This window comes from Tetrao urogallus, assembly GCF_951394365.1.
Source record: "Tetrao urogallus genome assembly, chromosome: 2".
Classification (NCBI taxonomy): domain Eukaryota; kingdom Metazoa; phylum Chordata; class Aves; order Galliformes; family Phasianidae; genus Tetrao; species Tetrao urogallus.
In genome coordinates, this window is record NC_136814.1 from 103,051,764 (window position 1) to 103,064,470 (window position 12,707).

The following is a 12,707-nucleotide window of genomic DNA, read 5'->3' on the forward strand; positions in this document are numbered from 1 at the left end:
ACCACTGAAATGCAGCTATCCCTATTGTGGAATGTAGTGGTTACTTGAAGGTAACTTTTATGTAATTGAGAAAGGCACGAAGGAAAGAAGTAAAAGTCACAAGGCAGAACCTGATGACTCTGAAATGTTTTCAAAGCTGGAAGCATTCTGGAGTAATTTGTGGTTCATTTTGTTCTTTGAAACAAAATTTGCCATCCATTCATTAGGGGGATGAGAACAGAAAGGTAGTGCCAGACTATCTGCCTCTAAACGTGATACTTTGTCTCCCTCCTTTTCACTTACAGTGATACAAAATGACGGTTGGTATGTTTGGCAGGTAGAATTCCTACAGAGCTTTGTTGCGTGTTTGTCTGGCATTGTAGGACAACTAGCTTTTTGGTGTTTATGGAACAGTTTCATATGGTTTGGAATGTTTTAATGCTTCTTGCAGCCTCCCCCTGCAATGCATACTGCACGTAGCTCAGAGATTGCTCCCCAGGCTACAGGTCCACCACCTGCAGCAGAACTCTGTCAGCATAAGCTGTACCAGGTGAGCAGCTCTGTATTCCTTCAGCTGTGAATTCTGATGCAAAGAATGAAAATGAAACATGAAACTTGTGTATAGCTGAGAACCCAGGGCATTTGGCTATATCTGTATTTCCTTCTTGGCACTGGCAGCTGGTACCCACAGACCTGCCTTCCTTGACCAGCACCTGAGATCATCAGGCATCCCAGTGAGCAGGGACATCCCTGTGGTTTTGTCTCCACCCTATGAATGCTCAGGGATGTGTATCACAGAATGGCCAGGGTTGGAAGGGACCTTAGGGATCATGAATCTCCAATCCCTGTGCCACATGCCTCCTCATCAACCTCCATTTGAAGATTGATGCCTCCCATCAACCTCCTCATTTAATACCAGACCAGGCTGTCCAGGGCCCCATCCAATCTGACCTTGAATGACCTCTCTGGGCAGCTGTTCCAGCACCTCACCACTCTCTCTGTAAAGAACTTCCCCTGACATCCAACCTAAAGCTTCCCTCCCTCAACTTCAAACCATTTCCCCTTGTCCTGCTGTTATCAACCCTTGCAAAGAGTCGATTCCCCTCCTGTTTGTAGGCTCCCTTTAGGTACTGAAAGGCTGCACTGAGGTCACCCCACAGCCACCTTTTCTCCAGGCTGAACAAGCCCAGCTCCCTCAGCCTGTCCTCATAGGGGAGGTGCTCCAGTCCCCTGATCATCTTCGTGGCTTTTCCCTGGACCCTCTCCAACAGCTCCCTGTCTTTCTTGTACTGGGGGCTCCAGACCTGGACACAGTACTCCAGATGGGGCCTCACAAGAGCAGAGTAGATGGGGACAATCACCTCCCTGTCCCTGCTGGCCACCCCTTTTCTGATGGAGTATATGTGTATTATGGGAAGATTCATGTGCTCTGCCTTTCCTGTCCATTTATTGTAGGTCAGGCTGTCTAGAATCCAAGTACTGTGCAAATCTTCCAGAGAAACCCCAAAAGTTAGTGCTGGTGGAAACATCAGTAAATGCAGTGCTGCAATGATGCTGCAGCCTGTCTGATGCATGCATGAAAAGGTTGCTGACCCAGTAAGCAGTGGTCTGGTTCCACAAGAGCCGCTTCCATTACAGCTATGTAGGATTGAACCTGTATGTATTTATCTATTTGAAGAGTGCTCTCACTGTTAAAATCACTGCTCTAGCTTGGGATATCTCTATCTCCAGTGCTTCTGTTTTGTGTGTGTGAAATGTTTTCTCCTGAAGTACTGCAGAGAACTGCTAAAGTGAAAAAAGTGCTGAAGTTTTGTTGTAATTCCTGCCCTGGGAGAATGAGGTTTGCAAGGCAGCATGGTATGAGGATCTTAGGTGAACTTCTTGTATCCCAGTCTGTAGTCTGACTGTGGAACCTGGATGAGATCTTTATAAAGCAGGTAGATGTTTTTCATGCAGACTTTTTCTTTTTTTTTTTAAATTTATCCAGAGATGCTCCACAGCACCAGCAAGGAGCAACGCAGCAAATACATTTGATTGCAGTAGATTCTCTGGGAAGACAAATACTAGCAGATACTGGCTGGTACAGAAGGACTTCTATCGTGCGAAGGTACGAGTGGAGGAGTGGAATAGAATGGAAGGGATGAAGGAAGGAATAAAAGATGGTTGTTTGCAAAGTTCTGTAGGTCTGAGTTATGTTTGTCGTTGGAGAACAAACAACTGAAAATATTAATCTGGTGGGTTTTATTGAGCACTTTGAGGTACCTTTGTTGAGTTCCGTGACATTCAGAAAGTTTTCACATGAAACCTAAATGTTGGGGTTTATTTGGTTTTGGTTTTTTGTTTTGGACACGCTTGAGCAAGTGGCCTGGATCAAGTGGTGGCACAGCCCCAGTGAGGAACATCCAAGGAGGTGCCTGGGCTGATCACAATGAACGTGAACGCTTTTGTTCTTCCAAAACATGACTTGAGTTTAATCTGTCTATTCAGAGCAAGGCTCACAGAGCTCTGTGTTGTTCTGCCAGCTGTGTTAGGGTGTAACATGCCTTAAATCCCAGCTCAAGTAACTATTCTGATCTAAAGTAATTCTGACAGCTGCTGTAACTCCCTGCTTTTACTTCATGTCTTTTCTTGCTGTTTTGCCAGGTGACTCCTGATGAAAGCAGAGACATCATCGCTTCTGCTCAGTCCATCTTAGACAGAGAAAATTACTTTGTGAGAGTAAGAAATTATCTCTTTTTCTCTTGCTTGCTGTTAGTTTTCTGTATGTAAAAGTCTTTATTTCCATTGATGAATTATGATAAAATGTCAATTGTCTATATTCCTGGAAAACTAAATTCAGAAATACATCCTTCTGACTTCCTGAGGACAGGACTGAACTGACAACCCTAAATGTGAGTTTCACAGTGAGTTTCAGTGGCTGAGTGCCCATTTGCACCTAACTTTTGTTCTGTGGATGGCGGTGAGACTGTGAATAATGGACAGCAGGGCTGACCCAATCCAGCAGACTGCTAGAGGAAAAAAAATCCTTTTCCCAGTAACCTGGAGGGGGGGGGGGGAATGGAAAGAAGGGCTTGGAGCCAACAGGAGAGAGGGAGCAGCAGAAGGGAGGGCTGGCAGGGAGGGCAGCGCTGCCCAGTCGGATCAGGTCAGCCGTGCTGCATAGCTTCATCTGTGGACTCATTAAGATGATTGCTTGGCTGACGTGTTGTGTGCTTATTTTTCCATTTGTCACACAGGAGGTGGACAGGTATTTGAGGCACCACGATTTCTTAAATCTGAGAAAGAAGGAGATCCTATACAAGAAATGGCTTGAGGATGTTTCAGAGCCACTGCTGTGGAAAATTGAGGACAAAATGGACAGCCAGTCGAGGGAAGAAATACAGAAGAGGAGGGAAGAACAACTGTCTCTCTATTTAAACTACTGTAAAAAGAAGGTATCAAGATACAAATTTCTGCCAAGGAAAGAATTGTGGATGAGACCGGGGTCTTGGCTGCTATTTGCTGTTAGTTGACCAGCCTCGTGTTCCAATGTGCCTTATTTAAAACTTACTCTTCCTGAGGACCTCTGATTGTGGCATCATCCCGGCCAGTTGTTTAAATTCGCCATCAGAAAAAAGCAATTGCTTTGCTCAGTGCACTGAGCACACACTGGGTTCTGAGGATGGTCAAAGAGTGGATTTCATTTGTGAGTTCCATCAACAGAGCTCCATCAGGTGAAAGCAAAGGCCAGCAGTCACTGTAGGAAATGCTTCTTGTTGTTGCTCTGAATTTCGTATAATTCTTTAAGAGATTCCACGACTCAACTTTCTGCACCTCTGACTTGGATATCAAGAGCAATAAGGGCAGTCAGATCACCTGCCACAAATAGCACAGTATTTTATACAGGGCAGGCTTTTGTTGTCAGTGGAAACCACTGCACAGGGGATTTATGAGACTGTAAACAAGCTTCCTATCCAGAAATGAGAGCACTGTGGGAGCTGTGGCGTTGAAATGAGAACAAACAATCTATTCTTCAAAAGTCTGATGTGAAAGATCCATGCATTTAAACTGCACTTAGTGATGAAAAGCTGAATCAGTCCTTCAGCCCAGGTCCTGGCATTTGGATCTGTAAGATGTACTGTGCACATCTGGGTCTGCATCAGTGCATCTTGCCAACCCCTGTGTTGGGTCAGGATTTTGCTGGGTGACCTTTGAACACAGTGGCTGTTGCACTGGAGTGTTCTTCACCCCAAACAAGTGCACCATCAATGACCAACCCCCACCTTTTCTCGCTGCCTCAGTGGGCTGCAGCCCTCCAGAATAACAGCATTGTTATTTGCATATGTTTGCATTAATGATGGCAGCATATGGCACATTTTGCAGAACTTAAGACACTTCTATGGACCGGCTCACATCCCAAATTCTGGCTGTGCAATTTTTTTTTCCTCCCTTCTCTTTGCCCATTTTCTCTTGTACCACTCCTTGCTTTGTAGACTTTTTGTTTTGTACCCCAGATCTCGCTTTTTTGTTTCTCTTTCATCAGTCTATTCTCTCTTTCTATGTAAATTCGTCCAGTTTCTCTTTTTTTTTTCCAGTCCAAGGCCATACATGCTGAGTTGGAGTTTGTGGCACAGCATCCAGCACTGAGGCTTCAGCCACTACTGTAATAGGATGACATACAGTAATTAACCAACGGGTGGCACTAAAACTTTGCAAATCAAGGCATGTTAGTTCTTAAAGTTTTGCAGAAGGTGGGAGAAGCTGCTAGTGGCCTGCCTGAGCAGTCTTTGCTTTCAGCAGCAGCTCAGGTTCTGTAGGGCTGCCCAGGTGCTCTGTGAGAGTCTGGAGCAGCAGGCCTGATGGCCTGATTCACTTGCCCACTGCAGGGCCTTCAATACAGTGATATCTCACACTTACTGTAGATCCCAGGGCTTTGGTTTGGTTGGTTTGGCCTCACGTTGCAGCCCTACTGACTGTTCCAAGCATAAAGTTTCCAGTTCTCATTTGCTGATCTCCAAAAAGAATTATGTAGGGCAGAGAGCCAAAAGCTGCATCCCTTCCTTGCTGTGACCCCTGGCCAACTGTGCCCACAGGAAAGCTGAAAACCTTCATTTAAAGGAAAAAATGAGGCCGGTGGGCCTCAGGTGCTTTTTTCTTTCCCTTCTTCGGTCAAAACCTGTTCCCTTGAACAGAATTTTCACTACCTGAACTGCCCTAGTAATAATTAACCTTTTAGTCTGGATGTCTGATGCTTCATGTAAGTACTTGCAATGTATATATGCTTGCATTCAATTAAAATGGATGGAGGTATTTGCCTGTTATACTACAATGTAACCTACTTCTCCTACAGGGCTATGTGGCTTTGGAAACTTATGACCCATCAGAATATGACCCACTGTTCCTGAAGACGTGCACAGACTGCTGGAAGGTGGGGTGGTTTGTGCTGTGGAGATCATATCAAATGCACCAAAGCCTCGTGTAGTGGGTGGGAGAGGCAGGTAGGAAGGACTCGGGCACAAATCCACAAAATGCAATTCTCTAAATCCTTCCTGGGTGCTGTGAGCCCTCGGGACCATCTGTGTCTCATCGTTTGTGACAGTGTTGAAGGAGGAGCTGCAATGCTCAGCATTTCTACGAACTGGGGCCACTTAGGTCTGTCCCTCATCTTTTTGCTCATAAAAACTGAGGTTGATATTTCTCCCTGCTAACCGTTTCTTAAAGTTTACATTTGTCTGACTTTGAGACACCCTCATAAAATCCTTGTCTATGTGCTTACGCTTGAAATTATTGTCTGTGTCACAGGTTTCAATACCAGCTTTACAGGATCCTCTGTTAAAAGCTATTCAGAAAAAGTTTATTGAGACGGGCATCGTCAAGCGATGTGAGACAGGTAAGATAAATCATCAGTGTCCTTTAGAAACTTTTCATGCTGGGGGAAGCTCCCCCTTCCTTGGCAAGCATCTGTTTCCTTCCCTCAGGAAGACCGTGCTCTAGCAGAGAGCTGCAGGAACTGCCCCTGCTTCCCCTGGGCCGGCAGCGCATGGATGCGATCGAGTGGCTGAAGGTTCCACACACCTACATTGCTAGTGAGCTCCACCGAACAAGGAGGTAAGAGCTGCTGTGTTTCTTGAGAGAGCAGTTACACCAGGTAAAGCCTCTCGTTTGGCTGCATTGTAAAGTATTTGATAAAACACTCCCAGTGATTCACCTCTTTTTGAAAGCTCCCCGGCCTGCTGGTGCAGTGCACAACAGTTAAAGGAAGTTCTGTTCCACAGTGACAAGAGCATCAAAGCTCAGCTGGGAGCCGGATGTCCTTGAAGCCAGCCCACTCACTCCCCTGAGCCCATGTACTGGAGCTTTACTTGCTGGCCCAAGCCTTTGTCCAGCATAACTGTTAGAGCAATTATGGGCTAGCAGCAAGTTCTAGAAGGGAAACCGGTCACAAAGACAAGCATTTCCTGGAGTAACTCAGTGTGGGAAACAGCTAGTGCAGGAAGCTGTGTTGGGCGATGGCAGCCTTGCTCTTGAGTTGGCTGACAATGGTTTTTATTTCTGTTTGAAGGCTGAGAGTCGTGGACCACCACAAAGACAGTGAGAGCAGATGATGTCACCTCCAGCTCACTGCAGTGGCAAGCACAGCCATCAGAAGGTACTGTCTGCAAAACATGTTAGGTCTTCTGCTAAAGCAAGTGACAGTGGGCCAGGTCTTCTGGAAAACTGCAATAAACTCATTGTCTTAAAGTAGTGCTTCTGCAGTACTGTTACCAGAAGTCAAAGAAATGTTTGAAATACTGCTGCTATTACTTCCAGCAGTGGACAGGGGAATGACAAAGCTTGCATTTAGCTTCAGGTGTTGCAATACTGCATGGAGCTGCTGGTGCCCTAGCGATGCACGCACAGTTCTGCTGTTGTCCCCACCTCCCCACTGCTGTAATTGCACAGAAGCTCTGATGCCGAAGCCTGAGAACAGCAGCAGCTCTCTCTCGCTCTCTCACAGCACAAACGTGATCTCTCAAGCGTTGCCAAGATTTAGTTTTATTTAGGATTAGAAATACTGAACCACAGAAAACTGTTAAAAGTAACAGAGGTTGACTCAGCTCTGTAACAGGAGGGTACACAGATGGCAGTCAAGTGTGGAACTGTCAGACACCGGGAGGTATTGTGGCACCCACAGAAAACAAGGGCACCTGCTGTTCGGAATTGCATGCTGTGCTTTTTCAACAAAGCAGCTGAAGGAGGCAGTAGGATGGTTACCATGTATCAAACCCTTTACAACAATCTTCCTTAGATCAGCCCTACTTTTGGTGCCCTAAGAAGGGTTTTGCTTGCAGCCAGTCTCATCTTGCAGATGAATGCTGTGCTAGCGCTTCCTCTCAGCAAACATCTTAAACTTTTAACAAACTTCTTTTGAATTTAATTCCATAAGTAAGTTTTTCTCATTATTTCACATTCTCTTGTACAATAAAATATACTTTTTAAAAGTCACTATGCATCAATAGACATCTGTAGACAAATTACATTAATAAACTTATATTTTACTCTCTATATACAATGTTGGCAATGTCAAAGCTTCAAGATTCACATGGAGGTCTGCAAAACCAAGGAACTGTACACAAATAACTTAGATTTAGGAAAACCAAAAGCTGGAAAGTATTTTTCCACATTATTGTGAGTCACAGTATTTAAAACATTGTTTCTAGTTCTTTTTTTACAATGACATTGTCTCAGCAGAGAACGATTCATCCAACTGAAGCAAAAAGAAAAATCAAGTTGCAGTTACTGATTTCAGTGCAGAACTAAGTCAAGTGAAGAACTACACTTGATTCTTAAAGAGTATACAAGAGATTGGAGAACTCTCCAGTGCTAAGGCTTCTTCAGCATTTAATCTTTAAAACTATCATCCTGAGACAGGAGGATTCCAGTGGATATCACTTTTCAGATTTCAAACAGAATGATTCTAGTGCGATACTAAACCATTCCTCAGTCTGCTCATTAGACTATGTGGTAAAATACACATATGTTTTGATGCCACGTTTCTACCTAATACTTTTTATGGCCCTGAAAATGAAAACATTGGCATCCAAAACCAACATATTCCAATGTAATAAAAAGGCACTGAGCTATAGTACTGTACGCACAGTAACGTCTGTGTTTGCATAGATGAACGACAGCTTTGAACGCAGCAAGGAACTAAATGCAACCAGTGACTGAGGGAATGGGAAAGCAGCAGGTATATTGCTTAATGAGGAGCTTAGGGCAAGGAATCTTATCCCAAAGTTCAATCCGTCAGTTTCATTTGTCCTTCATAAATTAAAGAGGTGCTCTCAGAGGAGTGTTTTCTGGTCAAAGAGCTGCAGGTCAAAACGGACCCAGACCTCGCCGGTCGGCACTTCATGCAGCAGTAAGTGCTTGGTTGTGGGGCCTTTGCTCTCCTGCTCTGTTCGGATTTTTGCTACCGGAATTTCAGTGCGACCCAAAAAATCTGTTGTACAAAAACAAGCATGAGATGTCATGAAGCACAGACATGAAGCTCAGGAACTCTGAAAGTGTGACGTTAATCAGCAGTGCTACGTGCTGCGCAGGGAAGCACTGTGTGGACCTGAAAGGGAAGCTGTTCCCTGTCAGACAGGGGAGCTCAGGGCTGTGCAGCAGTTTTTCAGCATCACGCAGTTTCCTTACCACACAGACTTTGATTTCAAGCACTACTTTTGCTTATTCAGTTGTTACTTCCAGCATTAATGATTCTGTACTATCACACTTGAAATGTTCTGTCTGCGACATCTACAATTTATGACAAGTGACAGTCTCAAGGTCAGAACTAAGTAATGGCACCCGTTTACATGTCAGCTGCACTGCTACAAAGATCATAAAAAAATTAAGTACTTTGGCTCAGACAACTTTTATTTAGGCTTCAGTGTCACTTCACCTTTTAAAGACTACCAGCAGCAGACTGCAAAAAAATGTTTGGTCTCCAAGCAAAAGAAAGCTCATCAAGTAACTGCTGTATAAACGTACCCTAGTACTTTATTCTCAGGCACTGCCTACAATGACAGACAAAAACTCCTTTCAGCTCCCAGCTCTACAAAAAATAGTTCTGTTCCTAATAGAAAAGCCTGAGTGGGATCAAATCTGACTGTTGGCTCTGGGCAGCTATTCAGCCTCTTCAGTATGGAAGCACTGCTTTTTACACAACATTTTGCAGAAAGCAACTGTACCTACAGACTGTTGGTGAAAATCCATGCATCCCAAGTCACAAGAACACTTTATTTTCCTAAAACAAATGTTCACGCACTTACCGTCAGGAGAGAACTGATCCCTGTCAAACATGGTGATACAGAGGACATCCTGATACAGATCCTTAATGAAGAACTGGCAGTTAAAGTTCCACTTGGGGTTCAAGGTGTCCTGCATGGTCCTCGTTGTGTAGCTCTGAGAGCCCATGCTGATTTCACAGTACGGGTTGCTCTTCCCTAAGCAGAGAAGCAGCAGTGAGACACCCCAGAAGTGCCAAAACCTCCCTGTCTGTCTACAGGCTGCTTGGACACACATCTACGCTGCTGTCCAGATGATGTGGGGTTACATATCCACAGATCTTATAGCAGCAGAGAGCTGTTTCTCCATTCACTCCCCTGAAGCTAAATAATGGCTGTTATGTCCAGGAGCTGCAGCTGTAACCACATTTCCCAAATTGCCAGACTGCTCTTAATGAGCCTTTCCAAACCCTGCAGGAATGTGAGACTATTTCCATCACTTACCATTGGGTTTACAGGCCTTCAGCTCTGTTGCTTCAATCACGTGCACCATCAAACGTCCTATTCCCGAGGTCTTCTGTGAGCGAGCTGGAAACAAAGAAGTCAGAAATTGGCTGCAACCACAAAAACTGGCCGTTTTTGAAGAGAGATTCCCCCCAGAGATGTGCAGCGTCCTTCAGAACACACTGGGGGTCTGGGTGGGTGAGGGAAGAAGACAGAACTCAGTACCTTGATATGCTTTTTCACGTTTCTTCTTCTCAGTTTCAATGTACTGCTCGGATGCTGCTTTGATTTTCTGGACCCAGGCAGTGCTGCAAAGAGCAATCCCAACATAAGAGTTGTACCATAGGCAGGAAATCCCTCATCAACAGCGACTCTGCCCCATCCTCTTTTGCCATTTTTTATTTACTGGATTTCAGAGGCATCACAAGTCAAGTTCGCTTAGGGACCAAAGCTGCAGAGGTTTCACATTAATTCTTATGGCACGCTTCCATATGAGCCTAAATAAATGAAATTGAAATGTCTGTTTTATTACAAATTGCAGGGTCACATGGAAGACTGACCAGCACTGAGGAAGAATCCTACGGGATGCAGGACTTGGCAGACCTAAACTACTCTTCTATGCAACTACAACATCTGGGAGCAGTAGATGCAATGCTGTCTTTCAAGAGCTGCCCTACAAGCGGAACAAAGTGACAGAAAGCTTGTAATTCATACAAGAGTCAGAGGAGTTCATGTCCTGATGGGGAAGCTAAGCCTTGTCCTGCTCACCAGGAACACAGCCCCCAGCCACATTCAGAAAGGTTAACCTCAAATTCACATTTGCTCCACTCACCGCTCATTGATGTTGTCAGTTTTAAGTGTGTAAACTCTGTCAATGTGTGATATGTGGAAAACTGGCTCATCACTGGAAGGATCTGTGGGCAATTTCACCAGGACTTCATTAAGGAAAACAGGCTGAAAGAAAAGCAAACATTGCTGTGGCGTCATCACCCCGACATTAAGCTGAAACTCTACAAGGATATTTCAATACATGTTTTTTTCTGCAGGGTGTTTGAAAGTTGAAGGATACAAGAAGAACAATCAGATCACCGTGTAAAGGAGGCAACAAAGGACTGAAAGAAAAACTACTCCGAATCAACAGGACCATGGGGCACCTCCTGTACTCACCATTTTGTACATTTTGAACTGGGAGTTGGACTTGGGGCTGAACAGTTTATCAGAGCCAGAAGAGACAAACTGTTTGACCATGTAGGTAAGCAGCAGGAAGTCGTTGAACAGGAAGCCATACAGCTCCTTGCTGCTCTTTGCCTTGTACAGCTTGCCGCTGTGCAGGAGCTTCCGTGGTCCCAAGCAGTTTGTGAGGGAATTGAACACGGGTTGCTAGGAGAGACAAAAACCCATGAGCAGCAGCAAGCGAATGCAGGCATTAGTTCCTCTTCACAACAGCAATTGCTCAAACTGCTCAAAATCCTCTTTTGCTTACTGAATATGGAGTTACCAGTGAAGAGGAGGGAAGCTGTCTCACGATCTGTCATGGTATCAGCACTATTCCCAGCTGTAAGCAGGTTAAATCTGCTTACAAACAATAAATGCTCAGGTCTGGAGCAGCCTTCACCTCATGGTCACTTTTCTGCTGTCCAGAAGCTGTGTTTAAGAAGAGTCCTTGAAATCTGCAGTCAGGTAAGCTCTTATGAATGCACAGCAAAACAATGGCACCAGGACAGGCCCGCTGGGCTCTGTTCCCTGTCCAACCCTGGCTACCAGTGAAAACTGGTACCACACTTCATTTTGAAAACTGTCCCAAAGTGTATGCCTGATTTAGTTCAAAGGCAGCACGAGCAGAACTTCAGGACTGGGAGTTACTTCTGTTTGTTTAACTGTTCGAATGGTATTAATTATACACTGGTAAACAGAGATTCCCCATTGCCAAAATAATGCTTGAACAATGAGGGCTCATCATACTGTGGCTGTGAGCAACATCTCTGCCAAGAGATCAGCAGTGGATCACATTCCTACTAAGGGATGTGGGCAAGCTCTCTCATTTCCCTGAATCACAGAACTGTAGTGGTTGGAAGGGACCTCTGGAGCTCCTCTAGTCCAACCCCATGCTAAAGCAGCTTCCCTGCTGCAGGGTACGCAAGAAAGGATCCAGGCAGGTCTTAAGTATCTCCAGAGAAGGAGACTCCCCTGCTCTGGCCTTCTCAAAACAAACTGACACAGCCTCTGCCAGAGAGCACTGCAGTGCAGCTACCTCAGCAAGGCCTTCGCACTGCACGTGGGACTGTATCCATTCCAGGCGGTCCGAGTTCTCTTTCTCACGCACCCCTTCGTTAACCTGAGAACACAGCTCTTCTGCACGCTCCAAGGCAAGCCTGAGGTTACTGTGATCTGGGTGATTTTCTGGAGTATTCTCTAGAATCTGGTGCAAAACAAAATGAGGAGAAACCAAGACAAAAACAGAGGTAAGCACGGAAGATAGTTCTCCACACTCTTCCAGAAATCCCCATGAAGAGATAAGGTTTTCTTTCTTTTGCTATAGAGAATAAAATCAAAGCATTTTCGTGCAAGACTTCACTCAGGGTACTCACACTCTTTATAAGCAGAGGGTAGCGTGTTATTCTTTGCATGGGTTTCAGGAGGAAACTGGAGAGGGGCATTCCTTTGCAGCGAGGATCCAGAGCGAGTTTCTACAGTGCAATCCAGAGACATGGTATTACTCATCAAGAAACAGCTGCTTCACTGCACTGAAAAGGGTCTGATCAGATTTAATTTTTTCAGGCTTTCCAAGAAATCTCAGACTTTTAGGCTAGCAAACAATACAGTCCACTTGTATCTAGAACAAACAGGAAAGTCAGCGCTGTCATTGTGCCCAGATGCTTCGCCAGCACAGCGCTGTAGCATCATTGCCCATGCAGAGTCAGAACATACAAAACCATTCCAGCTTTTATTCTGACATAATATGCTCCACTCAGGTTGAAAAAACAAAACAAAACA

The 12,707-nt window shown here is 45.0% G+C and overlaps 2 protein-coding genes across 3 annotated transcripts in view; one reads left to right on the top strand and one right to left on the bottom strand.

The window, feature by feature from the left end:
* Window positions 1-293: 293 nt before the first annotated feature.
* FAM228B (family with sequence similarity 228 member B) lies at window positions 294-6,563 on the top strand (the record flags this gene model as incomplete). Its single annotated transcript, XM_079550389.1, has 9 exons — window positions 294-299; window positions 431-529; window positions 1,967-2,086; window positions 2,623-2,697; window positions 3,216-3,413; window positions 5,309-5,386; window positions 5,761-5,848; window positions 5,937-6,066; window positions 6,521-6,563. The coding sequence occupies 9 exons, from the start codon at window positions 294-296 to the stop codon at window positions 6,561-6,563; spliced, it is 837 nt and encodes a 278-aa protein (XP_079406515.1).
* A 1,719-nt stretch (window positions 6,564-8,282) lies between these two features.
* Window positions 8,283-12,707, bottom strand: part of ITSN2 (intersectin 2) — a gene marked incomplete at both ends in the record, with an annotated part of 56,575 nt that continues 52,150 nt past the window's right edge. For both annotated transcript variants that reach the window (XM_079532708.1, XM_079532707.1), the window contains 8 exons: window positions 8,283-8,440; window positions 9,255-9,428; window positions 9,714-9,797; window positions 9,939-10,021; window positions 10,546-10,667; window positions 10,881-11,093; window positions 11,965-12,132; window positions 12,302-12,400. In XM_079532708.1, the coding sequence (XP_079388834.1) occupies window positions 8,283-8,440; window positions 9,255-9,428; window positions 9,714-9,797; window positions 9,939-10,021; window positions 10,546-10,667; window positions 10,881-11,093; window positions 11,965-12,132; window positions 12,302-12,400 (1,101 nt within the window). The remainder of the gene's footprint in view (window positions 8,441-9,254; window positions 9,429-9,713; window positions 9,798-9,938; window positions 10,022-10,545; window positions 10,668-10,880; window positions 11,094-11,964; window positions 12,133-12,301; window positions 12,401-12,707) is intronic.